The following is a 15,675-nucleotide window of genomic DNA, read 5'->3' on the forward strand; positions in this document are numbered from 1 at the left end:
CATCACTAACCTTTCCATACGAAATTCAGCAAAGAGAACTACATAGGGTAGAAGAATACAAGCATTTAGGTATAATTATTTCTTCCGATCTAAAATGGAACAAACACGTGTCATACGTGGCAACAAAATCACTCTCAGCGCTTTTTTCCCTCATACGGTCCCTCAGGTACGCTTCACCCAACACCAAACTACTCGCGTACATGTCACTCATTCGCTCCGTTATAGAATACGGCGCCATATGCTGGTTTCCATACACTAAATGTGCCATAGCGAAGTTAGAGAACGTACAAAGAAAAGCAGTCAGATTCATTTATAATAAATACCGTCGTCATGATTCCCCAACTGAACTTCTACGCTTAGCCGGACTCCCAACAATTAGAGATCGTGCTAGATATCTCGGACTAAAATTCCTGTTTATTCTCCAGAGCAATGCCCTAAAAATAGACAAAAAGAAGTTTTTAGTACTCTCTAACGCTAGAATTTCACGAACGAAACACAATAAACAATTATCTGAGTATAGGTTTCACAACGACACCTTCAGATATTCATACTTCCCACAAGCTATCAGAGAATGGAATATGTTACCACAAGAGGTTGTCGATTGTACAACCCTCGATTCTTTTTTGTCTAAGCTGTCTAAGCTGTCTACCCATATCTTTGTTGCTACATGATGAAATGTGGTTTTTACATTATGTTCTATTGTCACCATGAATGTGCATTGTCTATATCGCTGTACGTGTGTATGAATAAGCTTGTTTTTGAACCAAGGCCTCTTGTAAACGATTATCGTTGAACCCTGTGTTAATGATGTATTTTCTCTTTTATGAATGTACCCTTTCCTGCCAAAGCCTTCGTTAAGGCTAGCAGTATGTACCAAATAAATAAATAAATAAATAAAGCGCCGCCGTTCTGAGGGTGCCGCCGCGAATGGAACAGCAGCGCTTCCATCAACTATTAACACCCCCTCGTGAGTGTTGTGTGCACTGTAAAACTCAACAATGTTGAAAAACCCTTCCGAAAAGTGAACACGCGGGATAGCAAAAAAGCTACGGGTAGGGCCATATAGCAAACATAAAATTGTAATTATGTTGTAGCTCCCGTTGGTCTCCCTTTTTTGGCGGTGCCATGTTTAGGTTTTGATTGTAATTCAAATGAAAAAAAAAGGGGGGGTCAACTTACAATCGTCTAAATACAGTGACTTGTGTTGTGATATGCGCCTCTGTACATATCGGCTCGCTGTCAGTGCGTGAGGAGCATAGTTTCGGAAGCTGGTTTGTGTTGTGATACGCTATTCTGGGCAAATTGGCTCAACGCATTCATCAGTACTTGCAGAACTTGGCTGACTTGTGATATACGCCTCTGGACATATCGGCTCGCTGTCAGTGTGTGGGGACCCTTGTCTCGGAAGGCGGTTTGCGTTGTGATAAGGTACTCTGGACATTTCAGCTCGACGCATTCATCAGTGCTTGCCAGGCCTAGTTTGGGAAGTTTACTGGTGACCATGGGTCGGCGGCCACTGAAGTACAAGATGGCTCATGCTTACGACACTCGTAAGCGAAAATCGCCGATGGTGAAAAAGACTGCTTCAAGGTCGTGTGGCAGTACTGTGCAGCATAGCGTAGAAGTCACAGACGCGCAGCCGAGGACTCCACATGCGGGCAGAATGCGTACGCGTGCTGATGATGCCGTTCAGGAGCCGTCGCCGAGCACTTCACACGCGGGCGGAATACCTACTTGTGTCAACGATGTTGAGGAGTCGCTCTCTGGCACTTCTTACGTGGGCGAAACATCTCGTGCGAGCAGCAGTGGCACCGTTGAGCTTGTCGTGCCGCGTTCCACATCGTCGGATGCTTCCAGCGATCGCGGCTCAGATGTGCCCGACTATCGTCTCGGCACTTCGCACGATGTTGCTACGCTGTCTACAAGTACGGGCAGCACGATTCAGGCACGCCTGGAGCCGCGTTTTGTATCGGCCAAAGCATCCCGGGAGGTCGCCGCAAAAGTGCAAGCAAAACTAAGTTCGGTGTCGGCGACCGTGCAGAAAATGGAACTGACAGGTGAAGGCAAGGTGCTTGCCAGTACAGAACAAGCGGAGGAGTTTCTCATCGTTCAAATGACTGCCCTGAACGCGCTTCTTGGCAAATCTAAGTGCCAGCAGTGCTCCCAACCAGGACTTCCAGCTCAGCTGGAAACAAGACATAGATTAGCAGCGCAAATTATACTGACGTGTGCGTTTTGCAGCACTGTCGCGAAGGGGTGCTCATCGCCACGAAAGGAAGGTCGCAAAATTTTTGATGTGAATATGAGAGCTGTACAGGCTGTTAAAAATATTGGCAAAGGGGCGACAGCTTTGACCGATTTCTGGTCAATAATGAATGTCCCCCATAGAGGGTTGCATCATAAAACATTTCAGAAACATCTCGAGGCCGAGTTCAGACCTGCCAGTGAGACAGCTGCTGCCAATATTTTTTCTAATGCTGTGGTGGCAGTGTGCAATGTTTACAGGGAGACGGACCGTGCCTTTAATAGCAACATAATAGTGGTTTATGATGGGACATGGTTAACACGTGGCCATACATCCCACATAGGTGTCGGCACTGTAATAGAATTTTTCACAGGACTGGTGCTCGACTGTGTGGTCCTATCGAACCGATGCCATGGTTGCACGCTTGGCCCCAAAGAAAGGGTTGAAGGCTATGATGATTGGAAAGCATCACACGTCTGCCAAAAAAACACAGATGTGAACTCTGGCAGAATGGAGGTTGAAACAGCATTGACTCTATTCAGGAGGCCCCTTAGCAAACATGGTTTGCGATATACAAACATTGTTTGTAATGGTGACAGTAGAACCTTTGTAGCACTCTGTCAGGACAAGATTTATGGATTTATTCCATTTACAAAGGAGGACTGCATTAATCATGTCAAGAAAAGGGTGGGGACGGCTCTGCGTGCTTTGATCACAAAGGGCAAGAAAGGGCAACCTATTGGAGGGGAAGGTGGCCTCACTCAAGATTTAATAAAGAAACTGACAAATAACTATGGCGTGGCTCTGCGTGACGACAATGTTCAAGATATGCAAAAGGCCGTGATGGCAACATATTACTATATAACATCTACCGATGAAGACCCCCATCATGACCTTTACCCGTAGGGGCCCCAAAGTTGGTGCCAACATCAGGCTGCAGAAGCAGAGAAGAAGCCTCCACCTCTTCACAAGTACTGGCTTGGAAAGCATGTTGCCAATGCATTGCTGCACGTGTACCAACACCTTTCTGAGATGCAGCTCCTCAGCCGTTGCCTAGGGAAAAAAAACCCAAAACGCTGCTGAAAGCCTTCATTCAGTCATATGGTCGCTGCTGCCAAAAGATAAAAATGCATCATTGGTTGCGACAGAGACAGCTGTCCATGAGGCAGTCTGCAAATACAATGCTGGGGCCCGCCGTGCATATTCTGAGTATTGTGCAACACTTGGACTGCAACCGGGACAACATTCTCTTCGCAGAGCAGCAGAAAAGGATGTCTTGCAGAAAAAAAAAAGTCAACCAAGGCCTATCAAACCAAAGGCAGGGCACTCAAGAAGCCACGCACTGAAAAGGATGCAAAAGACTACAACCCCGGTGCCTTTTGATAATATAAAATTAAAGGTACAACTTTGAAAGCCTTTTTCTCAAAATGACTTTTCTTGCTTCCTGCTTTGCTTCTACCACTGATTTCTTCGTGACCACTAGGTCTATTTCAGTTCCATTTTTTTCCCTGTATTCCTGGATGTACGGTCCAGGGCATGATACTCTTACTTTTGCAGTTTGACTTTACGACAATTAACGATTTGGCTACTTGCTCACAGCCTAAATGCCTGTGTTACAGTCACCTCTTAAAAAATCAGAACTAAAAAAGATTGCATTGCAAATAAAAAAATCTAACAATGTTACGAGCTCAACCATTCATCTTAGAATGCACAGTGCTTTGCACAAGTGTTCTATCATATTTTTTAAGTGATTCAGGCTTAGAACAAGGCCAGAAGAAGAAAAATATTACACATAAAAAAGTTCTAAAGATATCTTTATGAAATTTATACAGTAGTATCACAGAAACGTTGCTGATAAGTCTGACACTTTAATAAAAATTCACGAAGAAATACTGTGGTATAATGTTTGTAAACTGGGATAAGGTGTCTCAGAAAGGCTGGCCAATGTTTCGATAGGAGGACCTATCTTCATCAAAGGCAGCCTCGTCATCCTAGGCATGTTAGTTTTAAAGGGTTAGTGCAGTGACGTCACGTGCGGGTGTTGGTTATAAAAGGGAGAGACTTCAAAGGTAATGAGTCGCTTGACGTCTGTGAGCTTCGTTCCCAAGACAAGGGGACAAGAGCGGGAGAGTGGGAAGGCGGGGAGAAAAAAAAAAAGAAAACCGGGCGACACCAAGAGGGAAAAAAATATAAAGAAAGAAGGGTGCATGGGAGGGCGTTGGGGAAGCGAGAGGTTAGGAAGGATTCAGGGGTGTCGTTGTGGCATGTTTTTGTAGCATTAGAAGAGCCGGTCAGGCGGTCAGTGCGCTAGTAACACAAAAGATCCCCTCCCCCCCAAAAAAAAAACACGAGTTGAAAAAGTGACTTGAGTAGCATAGCAGCAATACGCCAAGTAATCTTGAAGTAGTTAAGATGGCGACAAGGAGTCTGCGGTGCAATGTATGGGGTGACTGAAAAGCAGTGGCATGGTCTTTCAAGGGGCATTAGCCTCAGTCGCTCAACGTAGAGGTCATTACGGCGCCATCCAGAAATGGCGATACCCTGGGTTGAGGTCCCGAAAATAGCATATTGACGTCTAGGACTTCGGAATGTGTTGGAGAGGGTGTTTAAAAAAATATATAAAAAATATTTAAAAAAAGGGAAAGAGAGGAGGGGAACCGAAACCGGAAAAACAAATAGGAGGGTGACGTGCGCAGAAGCGGGCGGGTTCAAGTGTACATGGGAAAAGGGGGGTCGTACAGTTCATATAAATGTAAAGACCTGGAAGAGCATAATAAATTGAGTAGTAGGCAGGGAAAAAAATTTTCAGAATGGAAGATTAGGTGAGGTTAAAAATTAAGGTTAGCTGGTGGCATAATGTGTTTTGTGTCTTGGTTGATGATATGAGAAATTCAGATTTACATTACCGCTTTTAAAGATTCTAAGTTGCCTCATGCCACATTAATTCCCGTCGGGTGTAGGCAATTAAACCTGTGTATTAGGTATGATTCCGTATATTTACTTTCGCGTGGTGAACGGAAATTTGTTTGTAGTATATAGAGCCTTGCTTTGTCAAATATATGTTCATTAATGTGGCTGGCTACTGCTTTAGGTAGGCTCTATATACTACAAACAAATTTCCGTTCTTGTTTACGTGTGTTTGTGCGAAACAGACCTGTGCACTAGGCTTGAGGTTGTCTTCCCTAAACTTGCTGCTGTTTTCACATTACTGTTCTTGCTTTGTTCTACAGGCCGACATCGCAGATCTTTTCTCCAGCTGGGACCCCATTGAAGTTGTCATGGGGAAATGCGATTCCTCTGCTCTAGGATCATAGTAAGTGACCATGTGCAGAAATGTTGAGAGACCCCGTAGATAAATGTAATGGGTCAAAAACTAAAGGCAAAGGCACTGGCCCCCAGTGACCAGTGGTTTCTAATGGACCGTACTGAGTTGCGGCGGTGGCTCAGTGGCTGTAGAATTCTGTTGCCGAGTGTGAGCTCAAGGGTTTGATTCCTGGCCTCAGCTGCAGCATTCCAAGGGGGAGCAGAATGCAAACGTGCTCGTGTACTTAAGACATAAGGGCTTGTTAAAAAACCTTAGGTAGTTGAAATTAACTTTGTGGGAGATACGGGTTTCTCCTCCGTACTCTTGGGACAAAGGAACGACAACACAGTAGTGCAAACAGTCACAAGGGCATTTATTGCACCTTTCATAGATCAATGCCTGCTAGCCAAGTTGCTATCCCCAAAACATGCCGATGGGCGCGCGACAAATCTAGAAGTCCGACTTACCGCGACCGCATTGCGAGCGAATATGTTCGCCCCATGCTGGATCCCAACGCCTGGTCGTTCGCGTGTTCGGTCACGCCAGCGGTCGTGCGTTCGAAGGCGGCCACGCGAGGCGGTCTCGCAGAAGCATGGTCGCAGCGCGCGTGGAATGTCCACGCTGTTCGCCGGCCCGCCGGGAAAAGACCAAACGCCTGTCCCTCGGCGCCCGAGTAACCCCGCCGCGACAGTGGCGCCATCTCTCGCACCGCGCTTGTACCACGCCGACCGCCAGGCCACGCGAGCCGTGCGGGGAAAACAGCCTATCAGGGGATGCGTGAGAGTCGCGCATCCCCACAACTTAGAGACTCCCTCCATGGTGTCCCTTAGATGCATTGCTTTGGGATATTATGCCTCTTAATTTGATTTTGAATTGCCTTTACTGAATGTTGCATGTGCTCATGTTACATTAGGTAATTGACTGTTGCAGCTGTTGATGTCTGTAATTGCACTCTTTTGATGACTGTTATATGTGGCTACCTTGCTTATGAGAAACTTGGCCACAGCAGGTCATTAGGGCAGTGTGGATATATGAGTATTCAAGTGAAATGGCGTACATTCATTTTGTTTTGCAGTTCACACGCCTACGTGACGGTGGCTGACAGAGACGCTGCAGAAACCGCTGTGCTGAATCTGAATGACACCTACTTCAATGGCCGAATAATTGTAGTTGTCTCACTGCCTCACAATTGTAAGTGGTTGGTTGTCTTGTGCACTCTCATTTCATATGCAATAGCACTGGAGGCCCACTAAAGGCAAATGATAAGTCTTGCTAGGGTGATAGATTGCAGTCCTGAAATTCTCTTTTCATTTAGGACTTAGGTAGCCAAGAGGTGACTTACGTAGTCGTTGAGAAGATGGCAATCCAAGATGGTTCTTGCTCAGTTTCAGTCACCCTATAAAACAAAGATGTGTGTATTCAATGCCAGTGCTGCATGGAAATCCAGTGTTGCACCAGTGATATGAGACGCCATGCTCTTGGGGCACTATTGCCCTTGGTGAGTTTCTTTGAGAAGGTGCCACGCTGGCAGAGGATAAACACTGGTACACTGACACTTTGTCTGAAGAGCTAGCGTCAGTGAGCTCCTCCATTAGAAAATCAGGTAAAATTAGCCAAACTGCACTTTATGTTCAAATGTAAATCTATTTTCGACTGGTTGACCACTTATATTTGGGACACATACAGGTAAGGAGTCGTCATTAGCTGGTTTTCACGTTTCACCAATGGTGGTGGCAGTACCGTGTTACGTTTACAATGTTTCCTTGCTTACAAAAGCATTGTTATCCACAAAGGTGGTGCTGTAGGTATTTCAGGATACTAACTTATCAATTTAGCTTGACTTAATGCTGGCCTTTAGACTTCACTGTAGAGAGAGTACCCAATTACATCCCAGATTTGATTGGAAGGCTGTTGAATAATTAGGCTTGTATGAATATTAGATATTCTTCCAGAGAGCCGTGCGACAGCTGCAAACATATTTGCGTCTACTCGGCACTAAACCGTAACTTAGGCTGTGTTGCAAAGCAGTGCTGGTTGGGCCTAACAGCCAAGGCAAGTGGGCGGCATATCATCGTCGTAAGTTTGCCATTCATCAATGATCAGGCCTGAGATCTGTGCAAAGGCTAGACAGAGGGCCGCAGAAGTGGCAAGCATGCCTGTCACGTTCGTCTGTGCGCTTACTGAATGGAATGGGTTAAGCTCGCGTGTAGATGGAAAGCACTAAGCTTGAATTTGCTCAACACAGCATAAACTGCTGGCATCACGCATTAAAGGTCGCACTTCGTGGCATCATGACAACGTGCAATGGGCATATGCGAAGCACTCCCACAGCTTCAATCATTATGAAATTTCAAGTAGGCTGAAGCATAACTCCGAGCAAAAGTCTGTAAACGAATTTTCTATGCTGCTCGCATTGTAAGTAATTTTGAAGTTGTATGTTTGCATTAATATGTGTCAATAACAGCTCTTTGAAAGTGAACTAATTACAGAGATGAATATGTTTCCTTCCTTGCAAGAACCAATTTTAAGCCTCTGACTGCCAAGCATTTTTTTTTTTTTAGCAACTGCTACACACCCCCTACTGGATTTTTTTGCTGTGTTGGTTCTGTGGGCATTTCATGCTACATAGAAGATAGTTTTCCGTCACCGTTTTCTCCCATTTCAGTATTTGTGAGCAGGTCATATATTCCTTCGCCTGTTATAATTGGGATGGATGGACATGCCATGCTGTTCATAGCCACGCCTGCTTTTCCAATTTTCTGTCCCAGCCGGTTTATTTTTTTTCTTGTTGGCTCAGCGGACATTTCATGCTACATAGAAATTGGTTCTCTGTCATTGGTTTTTTTCTGATTCACAATGCATCAGGTATTCATAAATCTCCTCGCTTGTCAAAGTGCTGACGAACCTGCCACACCGGCTTGCCATGGCTTCTCTGCCGTGAGAGCGGCAGAGCACTGAAACATTTGCTCTACCTACAGTCAGAAATTGTACTTACAAGGTTTGTGTGTGTTTAGAGTGACCTCTCCATTGAAGGCACAAAAGGTATGCAGTGTTAATGTTTGCACTAGTTGCTTCTGAAGAGGCAGGGAGTGCGCTGTAAACACAAAATGAGTATGCTCGGGAGTGGTAGGGGCTGTGCTAGTGTGGGTGCTCGAGTTGTTTTGGGAATGGCAGTCAAAGGGTTAAAGCGGAGCTGTTGATGCGACTTAATGTGCTTAAGAGCATTATCTGCCTGTTTTCATGGTTTTCTAAAAAGACTAAATCGCTCATGAAGTTTATACAGTGAAACCTTGCTAAACCGTAGTTGGCCGGAGCTCGGAAATAGTATTTGGTAAACGGTAGTACTGCTTAACCAAAATAACAGGAGATCAACCACTTACCTGTCAAGAACGGAACTCAGAGAGAGTGTGATGAAAGGGCAAAAACCTGCAGTATTTATTCACTTCGCACGACAAAAGTCTGTTACTTTCGTTTGATGCTGCAGTGGCCTTGCAGCGACGACAGCGGCCTGAAACTTACTGAAGCTACGAGCCAGCTTTTCGGCCAGCCGCCTCTTCTCAGCAAACACTGGCATGGCAGATTCCTCGTTAACATTGCATATTCTCCGCACACGGGCGTGGTAACGCCGCAGAAGTCACGAGGTACTTTTTTCATTGCGGGGTGATGTTCTCATTGCAACAATTGCATTCATGAGGCTGAAGTAACGCGCAGCTTCTGCCACTGTCGGCCCTTAATCGCCTGTGCTGTCGCTTTTCGTGTCATAACTGTCGTTAGTGACACTTCGGCAACAACAGAGGCAATGATGATGAAAAGTCAAACCTCGTAGCCGATATCTCTTCGCAGGCGCAGCAGAGCTGCCAAGCAACTTCTTTGCATTCGAAGTGCCACATGCCGTAGTCAACGGGAGATCCCTGTCGTGTGACAATGCAGACTTCTTTGGGCCACCTTTGATAGCACAAATAATGTCAATTTTTTTTTTTTTCTATGCTGAGCCCTGGTGCGTACTCCAGGGTAGCGTATCGTACTGTTGCCGAGTTGTAGCGGCGCCTGCCTATCTAAGCTCGACCGACGTTACTTATTGGGTAGCGTGGCGTTGCCGGCGGGCTGTAGGCATCCGGTAGACCATGGCGACCAAGCAAGGGCGAGACAATTTCTAGTGCAAAACTTGCACGGTTTATTCAAAAGTTGGTGAAAGAAAATGAGAAGAGCATGAAGTGTTCAAAAGTACATTTCGGAGCCCCTTAAATAGGCTCTCTACAATCGTGGGAGGGATCTTGCTTCCGTTGACCCGTTCCTCGAACGGGTCACACACACACACACACACACACACACACACACACACACACACACACACACACACACACACACACACACACACACACACACACACACACACACACACACACACACACACACACACACACACACACGAGGCCTGTACACTGTGGGGCTTCCGCCAGACCAGCAGACACTCGAAACGGTCATGGTGAATTAGGAAGTCGCGCTTCATTTCGACGAGGCCTGGAGGAAGAAGGTCGGGTGTGATAAAGTTCTTTCTGCACAAGGTGCAGGACGCCAACCATAGCAGGCAAAGTCACGCCTCATTTCGACGAAGCAGGATGAGAGATGGTCGGTTGAAATTCCTTTCTGCACGTGGTGCCAGATGCCAACCCTAACAGCCCCCGGTGTGTTTTATCCGAGCATGACGCGAGTCCTAGCTTGCACAACGCGATAACGCTCTCTGTCACGGCGCTGAAATGATGTTGATGTGCCTTCACGTTCAAACGGACAGGGTGCTTGGAGCCCGTTGTTCTGACCTCTGAGGCTTGTTCTGCTGGGTTGCCCGATGGGGACAACGCACCGGCGTGATTTGCGACGAAAAGTGGAAACACTACATATTAACTGATACGTACACAATAAGCTGGTACGGTTTATGCGGATACAAAACGCATTATGTTCAACGGCTGCTGAGTTAGGGATTTGACTTTAATACTTCTAAAATGAAACTACTGTTTGAGTGGGTATGGTATAACAAGGTCTTACTGTATTTTTTTTTTAGAAGAATGTGGGATATGCAGGCAAATATTGAAGTGGGGAGGTCAATTGTGAGATAAATGAAAATAGATAATCCGTAATTTTTGGCCTGTTTAAGGCGTTATATGAAATGCTTACCAAGTATCCTCGCTGCCCTGGGAAGACCAAAAATGACGACGACTTCATATTTAGGAAAAAATGGGGGCCATGCTATATGTGACGTGTGCCAAAAGCTTAAATTCTGCGGGCAATTATGTGCTTTGAAAATAATTACTGAATACTCATTTTCTTGCAGTTTGCTGCAGTCTTTCCACAAGTCTTAAAGGAGCCCTGAACCACTTTTTATCGAAGTGGAGAAAGACATTTGAAGTGAAGATAGGCTATTTCAGAACCACTTTCACGCAAAAAGTACTTCAATGTGTTCAGCAGAAGCGGAGTTATCAGCAATCAAACACGGCCTCAGCTGTGCTCCCTTTCCTCCTCCAATGCCTTGCACTGCGAAGGCTACGGCGGAGACGTCACCGTGGCGCGCAATTCAAATTTCCGATTTGGTGCCTATGCCGCTATAGAGCCAGCGCCCACCGCTAGAGGCGCAACCGTGCATGAGAGGGCATGCGAACGCCGCTACCGCTGTGGTTGTGTGTGGGGCAGCCTCGGTATTCTAGCTTTCTCAAATTCCTCAACCGTCGCTTTAGTTTCACGTAACTATTTTTAACATTCAATATGCTTAACTTACTGCCTGAGCGCGTCTTCTGCCATGATATGAGCGCCCGGGACGAAAAAAAGAGCCGCTCATAACATGGAGCTTGCGACGGTCTCAGACCAAAAAAAAATTAAATAAAACAAATCTGGGATTTTAAGAGCCACAACCACGATACGATTATGAGGCACGCCATAGTGGGGGACTCGGGATTAATTTTGACCACCTGAGATTCTTTAAAATGCACCTAAATTTAAATAAACTTAAATAAATGTCTGAATGAGATTTAGGTAGGATTAATGCAAGACAAACTTCGCTACTAAATGTCTTTAAATGCACCTAAAGGTCTGCAAAGCGATGCAATTTCTGAATGAGATTTAGGTAGGATTAATGCAAGACAAACTTCGCTACTAAATGTCTTTAAAATGCATCTAAATATAAATAAACGGGTGTTTTGCATTTCGCCCCCGTTGAAATGCGTCCACTGTACACTGCCGGGTGGTCTCGGTCCAGATTTCTACATCATCGCCGTTCGCCTCAACACTTTAATGGGCTCCGCTTTTTAATATTTGCCTGAAATTAAACACCGCGCATTCGCAACAAAGCGCCAGTGGTCCCACTTATCACCAGATGCAAACATATGGGCTGTTGCACCCCCGCTTACCCGTAAGTAAGCGCCAACTCTCCGTTGCGCATAGCGCCAGATTGTTCGCCGAGCACAGCTGTTCACTTTCTGTTAAACTGTGGCAGAGAAGGACTCTGACTGTGGGCAGTATCTTGTAAGATCAAAAGAATGAAGTTGTTATTGCAAAGGGCTGCTACCGTAGAGTACTTAATGACAAAGAAAAGAAAATTGAGCTGCTCCGTGCACTTAAGATTTCTCTGTAATGCGATGCCATTTCTGAATGAGATTTAGGTAGGATTAATGCAAGACAAACTTCGCTACTAAATGTCTTCGGTGCGGCTTTTAGCAACGGATTAAGGCGAATGTGAAGTGTTAGGACCTGCACAGTTGAAACTAGCTGTATTGTAAATAAGCAATTGCCTTAGCAAGCAGTCATTTAGAAGAGTCAGTAAGCGCAACACTTATTCACGCTGCTCGTGGTTTCGGCGCAGAAACGACGAGACTAGGTATTTTGGTTCTTAATGCGCAACTGTTTACAATATGTTAAAAACTCTATAATTCGATTAAGAAAAGAAATAGAATGTGTTGGTGCAAAAACAACATACAAGCACGATCATTTATTTATCATGTAAAATAAGCTGAGCGAAATGCAGACAGCACAGAGGCGTCCGGTCACGAGTGGTCCACCATTCACAATGCAAGAAGTTTGTTGAAAGCATGACACTGATATAATAAGCATAAAGAAATAACATCAAACGTGAGAGATCTGCATTGGGGGGCAGGAAACAAACACCAGCAAACGAATGGCAATAAATACAGAATGCATAATCGATCGTTTCTATAAACAAGAAAGTGTAAAGCATAAGCATTTCATAACACACGGCAAAACAACTCTCAAACGAACACAAGTAGCCATATCACAAATACAGCAATTTTTTTTAAATGGCTTGTTAGAGATGCCACCATTCTACTTCTTCAGCTGTTACTTGCAACACGTGTTCGGCATCGTTGTCCCATCCCGCCACTTCAACTACACAGCCCAGCACTCGAAAAATAGCGCGGCACATGCACAGAATGCACCCGATCACTCAGCTCGCATCGCACTGTGCACGCGTTTCAGTACGCGAACGATGCTCTCTGTGGCACAGTGGCGCCGCGTCGCGGCACCTTTGGGTGGCATATGAACCTCTCCTATAGCGTGACGGCGGAGTTTCGTGACCAGAAAAACATAGAGGGACTCTGCTTAAAGCCACCAAAATCACTCTCATCTGGGCTGCCAGAAAAAGAAAACAAGTTAACCATGTCGTATTTGACAAATGGCTGCCATGATGTCTTCATTGCCTTCAGAATCTTTAGTTCTTGTGCACAGTTTACTACACTGAGGTTCAACAATACTTTGAAAGTGCAGCATTCTCTTGCCACATTGGGATGGTGTTTCATAGTTTATGGTGTCAATTTCACACACTCTAATAATACCCTGAGCTGCCAGTATTAGCTGGAAATAATGCTTGTTCTCAGGGGCGATCATTGTGGAGCTAATTTTGCTATGTGATTTAGCAGGAGAAAGTTTGCAGGTGCAGCCTGGCACCACTATCTTTAAGTGTGTCTCCCATCTTAAGAAATAACATCGTGTATAGTCCATACCCATAGATAATCTGCACACCGCAAAACTTAAACTTTCAAACTTGTATAGTCCAGAATATATGGTATACTTGAAAGCATTATCTATAATTTTACAGTGTTTCCCAGAGTGCCGAGGGAATTCTACATTACATTGAATTTGCATTTGGTGAAAGTAAGGGGCAGATTATGGAGGACGTGTAGATAATGCTCAAAGTGTGTGATTTAATTACGACTTTTGCAATAAGTTACATATCATATAGTACGTGTTTTACTGTACATAGTACTACATATAGCACTATAATTGTTTTTTATGAATGGCACAACACTTATCTTGCTGTCCTGGGGTACCTATAAATGCCATGAAAATCAAATACATAGTGAATATAGGGGCATTAATGTGATCAGTGTTCTTGCGAAGTAAAATGCTTGTAAATTAATTACTACCTTTGTAAAAAATTAAGTGCTTGACGTAATAGTTGTGCGGAAACCAGTAAGGTGGAGGCATTAACTAATAAAGGGAAACTGAGTCATCCACCCTATCGTAGCAATTCCTACAAAGGAAATTGATGTGAGTTCCTCGAAAGAAAAGCCTCGCAGTTGAAGAAAAATTTGTCCAGGTCTGGGACTCGAATCTGGGACCTCCACTTTTCTGGGGCAGCCGCTCTACCATCTGAGCTAATTAGGCAACTAGCAGATCACAGGGTGAAGTCGAGCCTATTAACAATTTGAAGCAAAGGCTAGATTTTGACGCAATAGTTCTGTGGAAACCCGCAAGGTGGAGTGTTACGCAAGGTAACAAGTGCTTGCAAGTGCTGTTACAGGCAAGGCTCTAAGGTATAAGGTATGTGGTTTAATTACAGTCATCTGTAATTCTTATTGCAACTTCGCTAGAGATTGGACTGTAGTTTAGCAGGGTCACACCAGTCTGCTGTCATTTGTTTTTAGATGTGCCAGTGTCTGGCACTTGGGGGTGCCAAGGTTTTGTGCAAACCCCGCAACTATTCGAACTAGTATTTGCTTCGAAATTATGACACTTATTTCTACTTGCTTTGACTTTGCTTTGAACCAGCCAAAAAATTGATGTTCACATAAGCCTAGAATTAATTCTCCAACAGAGCTCTACTCTGTGGCATATTACCAGTGTTTTTTCTAACTGAGTGGTAAGTGTGTTGATAACGTACTTGTTTATTACTGTAGGTTTTCGTTAATACGACTCTGATTAATTAGTTTTTCCAGTTAATTTGATCCTGAACGAAAGTTCTGGCTGGCAACCATACACTCCCACGGGCCATAACTTTTGTTATTTAGATTCTGAAATTAGGCTTTGCCAATAAATTCAAACTTGACTGATCAGCATCCATGTGCCTGGCCCTAATGGTGACCCCATTGGTGATGCAATGGCTGCAGCATTCTAAGGGTAAGTTATTTTGCTGTGGTGGAACAGCAGCGCCAATTGCACCAAAGTGCGCCAAGAGCGGGCCTTTGCGCCATCCTGTGCCAAAATGGCATTTTAGAGAAAAATTACGCAGAGCCTTCACCAAAGCATGCATAAGAGCGAAGCCCTCCTTCTGTCAATGCTTCTGATCTAGCAAAACTGAAATCAACACTTTGATCTTAGCCAAAAGGCCGAGAAACTGAAATCAAAGCCAACAGCATGTTATCATCATCGTCATAAAAGCAAAGGCCCACCCATAGAGTTTCTTACTATATAGTGAGAAACTTTATGGCCCATCGGTTTGTCCGGTTCGTCATTCGCGCATTTTTCTCGGACGGATGTACAATGTAGTGCCACTGTACCATTTTGCTGGTGCTTTATTTTGGCATTCATCGAACTTGCGTGGTACTGCGGAGTTTGTCGAAGGAGGATGTCACATTCTAGGAGTAAGGTCAGCTTTTTCAATGTTTATGGGTGATATCGGGGCTTAGCAAACGAGCCCCTGTGATCAGAATCGCTCCTGGTGCATAGTTAAGAATGGTATTCGCAAACGAGGTCGAATGTGGTACACGGCGAGAGCCGCCACTTCGATAGGTGCCGCCATGTTCGATAACGCAAAACTATTGCGTTGAGTTCGGGTTGCTGCGCTGTTTCAGTGATATAGTGTTGCCGACGCACACACTAAATCCTATTTGCATCTTGCGTATGC

The 15,675-nt window shown here is 44.9% G+C and overlaps 1 protein-coding gene across 2 annotated transcripts in view; it reads left to right on the forward strand.

Moving 5' to 3' along the window:
• The window catches only part of LOC126542462 (uncharacterized), a 106,026-nt gene that overhangs the window by 85,978 nt on the left and 4,373 nt on the right, over positions 1-15,675 (forward strand). The window contains exons 17-19 of one of the 2 annotated variants that reach the window (XM_055077261.2): positions 5,476-5,558; positions 6,625-6,740; positions 9,034-10,039. In XM_055077261.2, the coding sequence (XP_054933236.1) occupies positions 5,476-5,558; positions 6,625-6,740; positions 9,034-9,071 (237 nt within the window). In that variant the 3' untranslated portion in view covers positions 9,072-10,039. Of the gene's footprint in view, positions 1-5,475; positions 5,559-6,624; positions 6,741-9,033; positions 10,040-15,675 lie in introns of those variants that run through there. The other variant, XM_055077262.2, reaches the window with a different exon arrangement.

Source organism: Dermacentor andersoni, chromosome 2, assembly GCF_023375885.2.
Source record: "Dermacentor andersoni chromosome 2, qqDerAnde1_hic_scaffold, whole genome shotgun sequence".
NCBI lineage: Eukaryota > Metazoa > Arthropoda > Arachnida > Ixodida > Ixodidae > Dermacentor > Dermacentor andersoni.